Source organism: Blennius ocellaris (genome assembly GCF_963422515.1).
Source record: "Blennius ocellaris genome assembly, chromosome: 2".
Classification (NCBI taxonomy): domain Eukaryota; kingdom Metazoa; phylum Chordata; class Actinopteri; order Blenniiformes; family Blenniidae; genus Blennius; species Blennius ocellaris.
In genome coordinates, this window is record NC_137651.1 from 24,122,638 (window position 1) to 24,137,446 (window position 14,809).

At 41.0% G+C, this 14,809-nt stretch overlaps 2 protein-coding genes across 2 annotated transcripts in view; one reads left to right on the top strand and one right to left on the bottom strand.

Annotated features, from left to right (window-relative positions):
- Positions 1 to 3,131: 3,131 nt before the first annotated feature.
- Positions 3,132 to 4,751, bottom strand: LOC308140898 (galactose-3-O-sulfotransferase 2-like; the record flags this gene model as incomplete). Its single annotated transcript, XM_080510863.1, has 2 exons — positions 3,132 to 3,170; positions 4,146 to 4,751. The coding sequence occupies 2 exons, from the start codon at positions 4,749 to 4,751 to the stop codon at positions 3,132 to 3,134; spliced, it is 645 nt and encodes a 214-aa protein (XP_080366989.1).
- An 8,797-nt stretch (positions 4,752 to 13,548) lies between these two features.
- ulk2 (unc-51 like autophagy activating kinase 2) overlaps positions 13,549 to 14,809 on the top strand; it is a 32,024-nt gene continuing 30,763 nt past the window's right edge. Inside the window, 1 exon segment of the mRNA XM_080510874.1 lies at positions 13,549 to 14,620. Coding sequence (XP_080367000.1) covers positions 14,531 to 14,620 — 90 coding nt within the window. The 5' untranslated portion in view covers positions 13,549 to 14,530.

The window sequence follows — 14,809 nt, forward strand, 5'->3', positions numbered from 1 at the left end:
CATTAGTTCCACTGGGATCATGTATCTAAAAATGTGTGGGTGGAGTCGACGTCTTTCTGTAAGGCGTCATACCACTTTTACTAGTTAACCATGCCTGTCAAGTTTGCGTGACTTATTCAGTTTTGAAAGACGAGTTTCATCTCATCTCATTAAGAGACAATAGCTTGAATGTACAAGATGGGCGAGGCAGTCTAGCTGCTGAGACTTGCATTTGAACAAACAGTGGAATTCACAGACTTGTGTTATTATCAGGTAAAATATGAATGCAATCATATGTTGGAGAGTCTTGATTTAAAAAAAGAGATAGTTTAAAAGGGTTCGAAGAGGCGATACTACAGGACATCTCTGGAGGACGCAGATTTATATTATTCTATACAACAACCCATTCATTTTATTTTTTTAATTTTATTAAATGTTATTAAATTTGATTAAATTTTATTTACTTTTATTTATACAAACATTAAGATATAACTAAGATAAACACAAACAAAGAAAAATAATTGTCTTGACTCCTGCAACTGGCCCTCCACAGAGACAGGCTGGCACCGTACAGAGGCGATGCACGCCCAATCCAGCGACCGGAACCCCTGGCAAAAACCCCCCGGAGAGACAGAGCAGCCACAACACCAGAACCATGGACTGTTTCCCCTTCTAATCCCCCACAATCCCCCCCCAACCCTAAGCCCACCTGCTGCTCAGCCACAGGGTGCTGCAGGACCGCAGATACAGCCCAGGGTGCCCCCTTCCAGGAGACCCCAGAGACTGACAAGACCCCCCCGGGTATCTCAGAGACTTTTTGTGTGATCCCTCGGGGCGAGGGATTCAGTAAGGGGGGGCAGTGTAATATTCTGCAGTTGTAATATAGTTGTGAGTTTATTGTCTATTAATGATGTTCTGATGGTTCCGATTGTTTTGTTGTTCTGTGAATGCACCGTTGGATTGTGAGTGGCTGCGGGTGGAAAATATGAGCGGGTCAGGTGTGCCGTGTGGGTCGGCCTGAGGAGAGCGGAGAGAGACGTGAATGAGAGAGAGCAGCCAGGTTTGTTGGAGATTGTGTATTGTATTGGCGTGGTTACGGCCTACAGTAACCAGGTTCTGGAAGCAAGCTAATATAGATTTTGTTACGATTCTGAAGCTGAGCAAACACGTTGGAGTGTTCTGACTGAAAATGGATCTTGTGTCTAATTTCTAAACAGACATCAAATTCCTACATAAAGAAGAGTTGATGACCCTTTAACTGATTTACTGTCCAAGAGACTTTTAATACAAGGCAATGATTGAACAGAACGTTAGATAAATATTGATGGGCTGATAATAAATGGACTCACGAAGCTGCAGAGGTGACTTGATCCAGAACAGACATCTTCCTGTCGAAACTCCAGATTCAGCTCCAGGTTCTCCAGTCTGCAGACTCCTAGTCTGGTCTGTCCTGATCTGCAGGTGTACCTGTGTGTGTGTGTGTGTCTGTGTGTGTGTGTGTGTGTGTGTGTGTGTGTGTGTGTGTGTGTGTGTGTGTGTGTGTGTGTGTGTGCGTGTGCGTGTGCGTGTGTGTGTGTGTGTGCGTGTGCGTGTGCGTGTGTGTGTGTGTGCGTGTGTGTGTGTGTGCGCGCGTGTGCGTGTGTGTGATGTGTGCATGTCTTTTCTGGAAATACCACCTTCTTCACAGGCAAATCCAGATTCTTTAAATTCGTCAAACCACTTATGGGCTTAACTATGTACATTCTGTACTTACCCTGTGTGGAGAGTGTGTCTGTTCCATCTGTTCCATTATTTCACACAAACTGAAGGAGAGGAGTTATTCTGAGAAATCCAATTCAATTCAAAACTGCATGTGTAGCAGAGCAAAAACCCTCAATAATCAAATTATTTGATAACTGATCAAAGTTTTGACTTACTGAACCTCAAAAAAACCTGGTTATGAGGAGAAGAATATCTCAACCTCAACAAAGCCGTTACGGTGATGTGAGACCCGGGAGCGGAAAGCAGATGTAAAGGTTTAATTAATGTTTTGCTGAAGCAGGAAACTGAAATGAATCTTGATAGTCAAAATTTTAAAGCACTATGAATTGAATGTACATAAATTCAACTTTTGCACTGAAACTGTAACAGTAATTGAAATAAATCGTTCATTCATTAATTTGCAAGATTAATTATCTAAGCAACTAGATACTAAGGTGCAACTTCATCAGAACTTGGAATGCTAAAAATTGTGTGTGTGTGTGTGTGTGTGTGTGTGTGTGTGTGTGTGTGTGTGTGGGTGGGTGTGCGTGTGCGTGTGCGTGTGCGTGTGTGTGTGCGTGTGTGTGTGTGTGTGTGTGTGTGTGTGTGTGTGTGTGTGTGTGTGTGTAAAATACCAAATCAAGGGGGAATTGAACAATATTTCAAGTGCAATTACGAACACATTTTGAAAATTAGGAAGAAAGCAAATACAAAGCTTACAGGCAACTCAAATATTTTTTTTCTCGCATGGAGGAATATTTTACATTTATTCCGTCCATCAGTGGGCGTGTTTCCCAGTGTCACAATTCAATTGCAGAACCCAAATACAGACTCGGACTCAAAGGTGAAAGTTCAAAAACTCTTTATTTGGAGGAAAAAAAAAAAAAAAAAAAGGTTCTGAACAAACTGAGCAAAAAGGTGGTCGACCAAAAGGCAGGACAAAGTGAAAGAAAAAGTTCAGAATAAAAAGAAACACTAACACAAAACACCAGCAGAAACGTGGGAACTCTAGGCACAAATGAACTCAGACGATCTTAGTTGGGCGAAGTTTTTTTTTTTTATAGATTCCATTCTTAATAGAATAATAAAATAATTGATAACTATCTTTCATAATCATTATGGATAGCCAAACCACCAAAATCCAACATTACCGCTCCTTATGAGATAAGAAATTATAATCAAGAAACTTAATTGGTGTTCAGGCTGAAATCACAACAGTCACAGCAATAGTTCGATTAATTTGCTCTGGATGACGAGGAGTAACTTCTAGTGCTGTCAAAATGAACACGTTAATTGTGGCAATTAATTTATAACGTTTCAATCGTTAAAAAGAATGATAGTTTTATTTACTTACAGGTTCCTTTGGGTTGTATTTTTTTATTTTTTTTTTGTATTTTAACTCTAAACTTTTGTCAGGTGAGCAACAGGTGCAGCAGCACGGAGCCACCCGGCTGCAGAGCAGCACAATACCTCGTAATGATGGGAGACACATTATTACACAGAAAGTTGCACTTTTAAAAAGTTGCCTTAAGGCTCGTTTGAGACAGTGAAAGTCGTTGTTTTGCAGCTGAACAGCAGGAGCCACCAAACTGCTAAAGCTGGAGGAATTACTACAAACTTGTGGGTGAATTATTAATTTCTCCTCCTTCTCTCTCTCTCTCTCTCTCTCTCTCCTTCTCTGCGTCTCGTGTCTATGTTCTTGTATGTGCGCACACACGTGTGGCGTTTCTCTCGTTCCCCCTGTTGAGAGTGTGTGTGAGTGGTTTCTTTTTGTATTAGTATTGTATTCATTATATTATTGCAACATCGTTCATATCATGAATTCACAATTTTATTCCTAGGAATATCAAAGTGTTGGACCTGCACACTAACGTTTAGTCTGGGTTTTGTTATATTATCTCTCTTTGTGGATATTCTTGGTTTTGTTTTTGCTTAACTTGGAGAGAAACAGTGTTCACCCAAAACCAGAAGCAAGCATTTGAACATGCTTGTATATAAGTATACAAAATATACTTATACATTTGTTGAGTCTACATTAATTCATTTTCCATAAAACGAGTTTTATTTCAAGCTTGTCTTAAGTTGAAAAAGTTTGAACAATCGCAATTAATTACAGAAAATTGTGCAATTAATTATAGGTTTTTATAATCAATTGACAGCACTAGTAAATTGTTAATATCTGTTTGCTGTTGCATGTTTATTGAATTTCTTTTTCTTCACTTCCAAAGTGAAGAAAAACTTGTAGACTTTTACTTCACTTATGTTTTTTCAAACTGGTTTTGATACAAAAGTTGTTTGTACTGTGGTTCTGTCGTTATCATTCTTTGGCATTTTTCTTTGGTTTGAATGTCTAAGTTGGGATTGAGGTTATAACCTTGAAGGACCACTGTTTTACGACGGACAGGCTCCGCCATCTTCTCTTTTACCTCCATTGCATTGACAGCCTGTCCACCTTCCAAGCAGGTGTTTGATAACTTGGTTTGTAGTTCCTTCAGTTGAGAAACTTCAAGCTTCATCTCCTCTTCCCCAACCAGACTTCTCACTTTGTTCCAGAAGGTGGTGTTAAAGTGTTGATAAATCCTCCAGTCTAAAATGTTCCATCTCTTGATTTTCTCAGCGGTTGTCATTGAAACAGACGTAAGACTTTCGTTAGCACGACTGTTGACCTTAAAGGAAACAACATCATCCAGGGACCAGCAGAGGGCGTGCTTGAGCAAGATCATGGACTCATCAAAGTAGTCAGTGAGAAGAATCAGGTGGAAGTCCTTTTCTATGCCAGCAATCACTTTGTTAACTATTGTCTCCAGGCCTGAGGTGTCAGCTGTGGCAGTGTTGTCATAGCCGAGGTCAAAAGCAAGAGTGTTGTGAACATGGTTGTGCGTCAATGATCTGTTATCTTGGCCATTGTCTAGGAAGTCATCCAGGGATTTGAACTTACTGAAGATTTTAATGTTCCTGTAGAAAATAAAAGTAGACTCCATCATAGACACAGGATGTCTCAAAATAGAAAAGTAGAAGGAATCTTTGGGCATCAGTTTCTCCACCTGGAGCAAAACATAAAGTAACAAAGATTAATGCATAAAAAAATAAAAACACTATGAGTCATGCATACATCAAATACATGATACTACTGTTCCAGGGTCTTACTGATGGTTGTACCTTCGGCAAAACACTTTACCACACTGGCTCATCATAGTGTTTAGTAAGCAAATTCACACACACATATATATTTTTTCATGTTTCAAAACATCCCTGCCTTATATTCAAGCAGTTTGCTTTTTTTTTTCTGTCCCTTCCTGGACTGTGGCCTTGTCATGGCAGAAAGACTCGTGTGATCGAGTGACCCTCAGATCTATGGCAGTAAAGGATTCAGTGTACTGGACCGTTGTGGGGAAGAGAGAGCTGAGCTATAAAGCAAAACTCTCTATATACCTGCCGGTCTACATCCCCACACTCACCTAGCAGCACAGGACATCACAAACTGATCTCACCACAATTCCCTCACACATACTCAGCTGGTTATAACTCCAAGCAGAGAGGCGTAGCTATATTAATCAGCAATAAAAAACAATTATTTCATAAAGATACAACCATAGACCCAGAGGGAAGATTTATAATTATTCATATCTCTCTTCAGAACATAGAGATGTGTATCGCAAACATCTATGGCCCAAATGTTGACGACCCCTCCTTCTATCACAACTTCTTCACCAGCCTCTCAACACACTCTGACAAAACACTGATAGTTGGAGGAGACCTCAACATAGCCCTCAATCCACAAATGGACAGAGTTAGTAAAGCAGCAAACACCAGACACTGGGAATCACCAGATATAATACAGCAGTACATGAGTGACTATGGATTTGAATGAAATAATTGAACACAAAACACAATCTCAACTACAGAGATTACGCTGGGAGAACTTTGAACATGGCAATAAATCAGCAAACTCTTAGCCAATCAGTTAAAACGAAATAAAGAAAAGTGTACAATCACCTCAGTTAAAACTCAAAATGGTGAAATCACTTGCGACCCTCAGGAAATAAATACTGCTTTCAGAGAATTTTATAGAAAACTTTACTCTTCACAAATTGACCCTTCACAATCTGAAATAGAGAAATTCTGAGCACAGTTGACCTCCCAAAATTAAAAGACGAACAGATCCAAGGCCTTGAAGCTTCCATCTCAGTAGAAGAACTGCATGAAGCTCTCCAGCACATGCCTGATGGTATAGCTCCAGGACCTGACGGATACACTACTGAATTTTACAAAGAATTTTGGCCTTTACTCTCACCAATTTTTTTTTGGAACAGTTGAGGGAATTAAAGAATATTCATCTCTCCCCCCACATATGAACTGTGCAAATATCAATCTTCTTCTTAAACCGGATAAAGATCCTACACTACCATCTAGCTATCGCCCGATATCACTAATCAATGTAGATCTTAAAATAATCAGTAAAACATGAGCAAGCAGAATAGAAAAAAATACACCCCACATCATACACCCTGATCAGACAAGGTTCATTAAAGGACAACACTCCACTAACAACACACGCAGATTAATTAATCTTATAGACCACTGCCACCAGAATAAACAAAAGGCCATTATCACCTCCTTAGATGCAGAAAAAGCTTTTGATAGGGTAAATTGGACATTTCTACTCGCTACACGATGGAAATTTGGATTTTAACAAAATTACCTCTCCTGGATAAAAACATTGTACACCTCACCCAGTGCCTGTGCTGATTTTTCTTATTTTCTGCTATTGTTCTGTCAGTTATCAAAATCATGTTCTTGTTGTTTTTTTGGTTTGTTTGTTTGTTTGTTTGTTTGTTTAGTTTTTTTATGTTTTGTTCTTTGTTTTGTGTCCTTTTGTTTTTGTCTTTGTTATCATTGTTGTGATTATTTTGGTTTTTGCTCTGTTGTTGCTCAGGCTGGTTTAATCCCATGGCAGTTGGAAAATATTTGGATCACTGTGATTATTGTATTATAATTTTAAAATAAATGTATGTAGCACTAACAAGGGTATTGTTTGTATCTCCCCACCAAGTCTTTCTCTGTCTTTCCTCTCTTCTCCTCTATCCTTTCATCCCAACCAGTCCGCAGAATGCCGCCACCTCTGAGTCTGGTTTCTGCAAAGGTTTCTCCCTGTTGGGGGGAGTTTTTCCTTTCCACAGTCGCAATCACACCTGCTTGCTCATGTGGATATGTTGGGCTTTTCTATTTTCTCTATAAAAGCACATTGGAATGACTGTAATATATTTAAAAATGGTTTTTTTTAATTTAAAAAAAAAAAAAAGAAAGAAAAAGAAAAGCTAAAATGCCACTTCATGGACATGTGGCTGGTTTGAGGGGGTGTGGCTTCAATACAACATTCGGAGGTAACTTGTTTTAATTCATATGAAATAGTATTGTCACCGCCTCTATTTTAAAAGGAAATCAATACTAACTAATCAATTACTGACTTTTACTGAGGAGCACAACAGTGATGTTTACACTGACACACAATCTGAACTAGTAATTCACAGTCAAACACTCACGGCAACAACAAAAGTTAATTTAGAATAATTTCGTGAAGAAGCTCACCTCAGACTTTCTGAACCTCATGTGGTTGCATAGAATGTCAAAATGAGTCAGGCCGTTCTTTTTGACACAATCTGTGTTAAAGTATCCTGGGTAACACAGACTGACTCCATCTGGGGGCAAGGCGAAGGTCAACCCCCTGGTGTCACCATACTGGTACAGGATGTTTTGGACAGTGCTGCTCGCCGTTTTGTGTGTCTTCAGATAAACAATGTGAGATTTTGGTTGGCAGGATTTTCTGACGTTCTTTTTCCCTCCTCCCAGAAGCTTATGATTAAACAGCTTTCCAGCGTGCTCATTTTGACTTTTGACCTCCAATAAGCCGTCTTGCTGCTGGAGCCCCTGAATTGGACCGTCATTCTGAGGCTCTTTGGTGTCGTCATTTGTCCAGAAGTTATTCACTGCAGCTTTCCCATTGAGGGCCAAAAGGTTCAAATGGGCACTGTAAAAGTATAAATACATAAATAAATTAATCAATACATTAATACATACATACACACACATATAATAAACACTATGTTCACAGAAAAGTCCATCAAGTACATTTTTCTTTTTGCTGAGAGCCAAATAATTGTTTAGGCCATCAGGAGTACGTGACTGTGACTTCCTGGTTGTGTGAGTTGAAGTGTTTCATCACAACAGTATATAAAGCTCGAAAAGTATGTATGTATTCTTCGTTTTACCAGTGCTTCTTAACAATACATTTTATACTGTTGAAAAGCATATTTACTCGTCTTGTAAAAAATGATTCCACATTTGCAAGAATATGCATTTGTGAGATGAGCAGCAGAGCTGAATATCAATTAATCAATCAAAATGTACTGATGTAGCCCTTTCAACAGCCCAGAGAGTATCCAAAGTGCTTCACAACTTCATTACAACACAGTTGCTTGAATAGGAGACAGCAATCAAATGAACAAAGAATCTGCAAAAATAAACAAAACAGCACTATATATATATATATATATATATATATATATATATATATATATATATATATATATATATATATAGTAAATAAAATGTGAAAAAACAAGATGAACTATCACCATACCACTAAGCTAAAAGCTGTCTTGAGCAGAAAGGTTTTGAATCTTGATATAAAGAGGCCGATGTACAATGGTGAACATGAAGGGGGGGTTTGTTCCAGAGCTGGGGATACAGCGAATGGCGGGTCAGCCTAATGTTTATATTTTGATCGTGGCCACTGGTCAGATGACCTCAGGGCTCTTTTGTGGTCCCATAATATTAAAAGCTCAGATAAAATAATAAGAAATTAATTTGAACAAGTCCCCCAAGAGCTTGAAAATCAAACATTAAAAGTTTGACAGGAATTCTGGACCAGACCCAACCCGTCATACATCCTCACCACAAACTTCTCCAGGGTCTCCAGATCATCATCAACTCGAAGCTGCCACCCTGCAGAAGGGAGCGGGACTTATCGTGGGCCCTAATCGACCGTTCACTAAGCCCCACCCCCAAATACAAAGGAGCCAAAGGCATTCAACTACCAGCTGTCCAGAAGCGCTCTCTCGGAGAGGCTTGGTAGAGAAGCATGAGAGCAACAGGGTCAAAAGGTTGAGCCGACCAGTTGAGAAAAATGACCTCTTGTCTTTTGGAATATTTTATAAAGACCAAAATGCAGGAGATTGTCTGTTTGTCTTTATTGGAAGTATCATGGAAATACCAGTATATACCTTTACTACGGATGCATTTAGTGGATTTTTGTGCACCAAGGTCCTAAAGTAGAATCATATTGTTGTTGTTGTTGTTGTTGTATAATGTATATGTAGAAAATATATATTATACATATATACATTATACAATATTTATTTATGTATGTATGTGTTTATTTATTTATTTGTTTGTTTCTTTGTTTCTGTATTTCAGTTCAACAAAGAAACTTACACAGACTGTACTCTGACAGACAGACTTACTTGCCACCAGTCGCTGCATGAGCATTTTATTTATTTATGAAATGCAAAAAGTGTCTGTGTTGAGTGTGTCTGAGAGGAGTTGCCGAAAGCAAGGGGGAGATTTTTAATCTGCGCAGACCCATGATGCTCACAGCCGTAATGGACTATGGGAGACTGACTGACTGACTGATTAAAAACTTTAAAATCGTCGCCATAATGGAGCAGGAAAGTTTAATAACAGTGATACGACGTCACCTGAAAGGTTGGAAGGTGATGCCAACCACCAGCAAGATGAGGAGGACGATCACAGTGCGACGCCATCGCAGCCGACATCTCCTAACATTTAAAATAAAAATGACAACAAAAAAACAAAAACACAATCTTTAGAGTGGTTTCTGAACGTGTGGGAGGATAAACAGCCACGTGATGCATCGCCAGTCTCCAGCTAACAAGCCTCAAACAGTGAATCATAGTGTGCGTTATTTTCAATAACACTCTGCACTTCACCCTCACCTATGGTCATGAACTATGGGTCATGACCGAAAGAACGAGATCCCGGATACAAGCGGCTGAAATGAGCTTCCTCCGTAGGGTGTCTGGGCGTCACCCTTAGAGGAGGGGAGGAGCTCAGTCACCCTTAGAGATAGGGTGAGGAGCTCAGTCACCAGGGAGGAGCTCGGAGTAGAGCCGCTGCTCCTCCACATCGAGAGGAGCCAGCTGAGGTGGCTCGGGCACCTGTTTCAGATGCCCCCCGGACGCCTCCCTCGGGGGGTGTTCCGGGCATGTCCCTCCGGTAGGAGGCCTCGGGGCAGACCCAGGACACGCTGGAGGGACTATGTCTCTCGGCTGGCCTGGGAACGCCTTGGGGTGCCACCGGAAGAGCTGGAGGAAGTGTCTGGGGTGAGGGAAGTCCGGGCAACTCTGCTCACACTGCTGCCTCCGCGACCCGGCCCCGGATAAGCGGCAGAAAATGGATGGATGGATGGACACTGCACTTCAGGACAGGAGTGTCGTACGCATGATCGAAGTCAATTACCTGTTTTTGCACATCATTAACCAGTTGAATCTCCTCCAAAGTAGCGTAAAACTGACCAAAAACAGGCAAATGTAACTTTTGATCATCAGATTCAGTCTCGACTCAAACATCTCTACTTCATCTTTTCACCATTGTTTACTGCTGCCTAATAATTCAAAGTGTTGTTTTTTCTCCAATTCACCTTTATTTCTAAAGTACACAAACTGAAGAATGCAACTCCACACTGTCGCTTAATAATCGCAACGACGACAGACTCCATGCTCCAGGTGGCGCTGCAGACGCAGTGTTTGAGAATGCCGGACAGAAAAAAGATTGTTTTGGATCATGTGGCCATGGTGGAAATGCAGCTTTTGTCTTAATCTTAATATGTGTGATAATTTTAGGGGTGTGTATAGTTGTACAGTTACATTGACTCTTTGTTTATTTTCTTTTTAATAACTAATTGATTTTGCATTAATTTTGTCAGACCAAAGTGAGGAAGGTGTTGCCAATTGTACGTAAAAAATAGATTATTACTACAGTCTTTACATATTATGTGTGTGGGATTATTAAACGGACAACATATTCCAACAATATGTAGAAGAGCTGATGAACCAAATTTATCACAAATCAGATGGACGTAAGATAAATGGACTCACAAAGGTGCAGCGGTGACTTGATCCAGAACAGACATCTTCCTATCAAGACCCCCAGATTCAGCTCCAGGTCTACCAGCCGGCAGACTCCTGCTCTCGTCTACCTGATCTGCAGGTGTACCAGACTGCTTGTAGTCGTGTTAGTTTTGAGTGTGGGCAATATACCCTGAGGTGCAAAAGTGTAAGGTGGTATTACAGGTAAACCCAGATTCTCCAAATGCATACGACTGTAGGTATTTGCATACTGATATACAGTGACAACTCCCCAGTAGGGGAAGTAGCTATTAGTGATGATCGAATTTGAGCGAATCTTTCAAAACCCGCGAGTCACTTAACTGAACGGTGACTCACGAGTTTTCACGTTCATTAACTCGTTCACTGAGTCATTCTTGGACAGCCTCCAGCTGCAGAGAGGAAAATATAGACGTCACTGTTCTGCTGCTAGTCTAACTCCATTACTCACTTTAGTGGCCCTGTGAGAAAAGCAGCTGTAGTGCTAAAAGCAGCTAGTAGCCGAGCCGCTAACACTAGCTGCTAAAGCACAGCAGCTTCCGGCTCCTTACATTCGCATGAGGCTTTCAGTACGCTCGGGTCAGTCGTTCAGCTCACATACCCGAGTCACCTCGACAACCGGTTCACTTATGAACGACTCAAAAACACGTGAGTCCGTTCAAGGAGTTTCTCATCACAAGTGCGTTATTGTAAGGCACGCTGTAGGAAAGAGGAATAAAATCGTGGAAGACACAAAATATGTAAATAATGCATGTGTGTGTGTGTCTGTGTGTATGTTGTGTGTAGGTAAACAGTCGAGGATTTCATATGTTGAAGTGTCCTTGCTGTGTGCATACCACTTTTACTAGTTAAACCTGCCTCTGTCAGGTTTGTGTGATCTATTCAGTTTTAAAAGACGAGTTTCATCTCATCTCATTAAGAGACAATAGCTTGAATGTACCAGATGGGCGAGGCAGTCTAGTTGCTGAGACTTGCATTTGAACAAACAGAGGAATTCACAGACTTGCATTATTACCAGGTAAAACATGAATGCAATCATATGTTGTAGACGCTTGATTTAAAAAAAGAGATAGTTTAAAAGGGTTCGAAGAGGCGATACTACAGGACATCTCTGGAGGAGGCAGATTTATATTATTCTATACAACAAATCATAAATTTAGCTTAATTTAATTTAATTTAATTTGATTTGATTTGATTTGATTAAATTAAATTAAATTAAATTAAATTTAATTAAATTAAATTAAATTAAATTAAATTAAATTAAATTAAATTAAATTAAATTAAATTAAATTAAATTAAATTAAATTAAATTAAATTTAATTTAATTTAATTTAAGCCGTCCCAAATTCAACGTGTTGCAGTAGCTTGGCTGCTTTGCTTCGTTTTCCACCTTTCCCACATCAAGGCGAAGAAATAGACGGAGACGTGGATTACTTCAGTTTTTGCGCCGTATTTGGACTTCAGAAATATTTCCCCGCTCACCGTGCGAAAGCGGAGGAGCTTCCTTGTTTTTCGGGGGTCCCTGTTTTCATAACACCCATATTAGAAGACTTTGGAACTATACAATGTAATAACAAAATGTTATAAACACGGTCTCTACCAAACAAATACACACGGAAGCTACATACGGCAGCACTACTGTCGTTCTTACTAGTATAAAACACAACAGATTTATAAGACGAAGGGCTACGGGGTAGAATTGAGACGCAGCCTTACTCTATTGTGGCTCAAGTCTAATCAAATTGGTCTGATTCTGACGTGGAGGTGACAGAGGGAAGGTGGAGTTAAGTTTCCAGCCTGCAGGGGGCGTCAGAGCTGCTTTAAGGCAACAAGAGGTTGTTGTTTTTTGTTGTTGTTGTTGTTTTTAAATTCAGCTCCCGCTGCTGGATGCGTTTCCATTGATATTCAGATTGGTTGTTTTGCTTCTGATTAAAATTCATTACGATTTATTCAAATTAAATTATGATTAAAATCCACTCTTAAAATGTTAGAATGACTGCATTATCTGTTCTCTTGATTCTTGTGACTGATACTCTTGACAATGAAGGGATAATGCCAGCACAAATACAGTAATCACATGTTGCAGTACTACTTTGGGTAATGCACGTGTGTCATACGTGTGGCAGTGAGCGTGCGCTGTGTTGGCTGCCGTTTTAATTCTCTGCACTTTTTTGGATTCCTTCTTCCAACATTCACACAATCATGCAATTATTCAATATTTTGGTTCATGGGTGATGTTAATGAAAATGACAAATATTTTTAAAAGTAAAGACGTTGTATGAGTCTCCCTCTCTGGGAGAAACTTGGAGCTTTAAACAATTTAACTGCCAGTGGTTTTTTGTCTTCTTCTTCTTCTTCTTCTTCTTCTTCTTCTTCTTCTTCTTCTTCTTCTTCTTCTTCTTCTTCTTCTTCTTCTTCTTCTTCTTCTTCTTCTTCTTCTTCTTCTTCTTCTTCTTCTTCTTCTTCTTCTTCTTCTTCTTCTTCTTCTTCTTCTTCTTCTTCTTCTTCTCCTCCTCATTGTGTCAGAGCTTCGGCGAACGGACTAACTCTCGCGGCGGAGGGCTGATGCTGGCGGAGGGATGTGCTATAAAATCGCCGCTCCGGCCGCGGCGGCTGTCAGTATTGTTGAGGACAGTACAGAACTAATAGCCTGTCATTAAAAAAAAATCTGAAGAAAACCTCTCGGTTTTACATCGACAGCTTTTATAAATCTTCTCAAGCTCTCCATGGGCCTAAAATTAAACCCACATCCGACCCGCTGCGGCTGAACTGTAAGACTTCACTGCGGAAGTGACCAACAAGAGGGACGTTTCTGGATAAACACGGATGAAATTAGACCTCCACTGGAGTTTTTTTTTTTTTTTTATTATTATTATTATTAGGTTTTGTAAATTTCGTCAAGGGGTTACGTCACGTTCGTTAATATTATCGAGACGACATTTCTTCGAGCAGGACTGATCACTATAATTGAGTGGACGTGTCTCCTGGAGGACAAGATTATGAGGACAACCGTCTTTCAGGCGCGGTGAATGTGGTGCATCTTCATTGTGAGCTAACGCCGTTTGTTCGCGTTCGGATCTTCTTGCATTTCCGATAAGCAGTCCCAGTTGCGGAGCTCCGTGTGGCTCGGGGACGGGCTTCTTCTGCTCTTACGCCGCCTGTGTGGAGCTGCCCCCGGGGCAGCAGCAATGAGGCCGGCTGGAGCCTCCGGGCTCTGCCACTGCCGGGCTAACAGATAGCTCCAGTCTGCCTCCATGGTCCCTCCTGCAGGGTGCGTGTAGCTGCTCCAGTCTGCCTCCATGGTCCCTCCTGCAGGCTCGGCATCATGTAGACTGTGGCCGTGGACAGGTCAGTCGTCAGTCGTGTTCGCCAGCCTCCTTCTGCAGCTTGGGTCGCAGACCTCCAGACTCACTGTAAATGCACCATGTCCCGGTTGCGTGTCTTATGTATGCCCTCCGAGCAGCCCGTCATGAAATAGCCCCGCGGTGCCAGAAGCAGGAGCTGCACGACACTGAAGCGTCCAGGGGATATTTTGGACCCCGAGGATTGTGGCGTTTCACCCATTGAGGAGGACCGCAGCCTCCATCCGGGAGCCTGGGCTTCGACTGGACCGTCAGCCCGTCACCATGGAGCCTGTGGGGGATTTTGAGTACAGCAGAAAGGACCTGGTTGGACATGGAGCCTTTGCTGTGGTGTTCAAGGGAAGACACAGGAAGGTAAATGGATTGCTGTTTCCCCGTCTCACCTTTTCCCTTCTCTTGCAGGGAAGAAAAAAAAGCTTGATGTAAAAAATCTGGGTCAGTCAGTGGCAGTGGAGGCTGCAGCAGTTCTTCTGTCTTTTTTATCGTTTAAAACACCACATTCCGAACCGATTTGATGCAGAGGTGCATGTCAGAGGAGTCGGT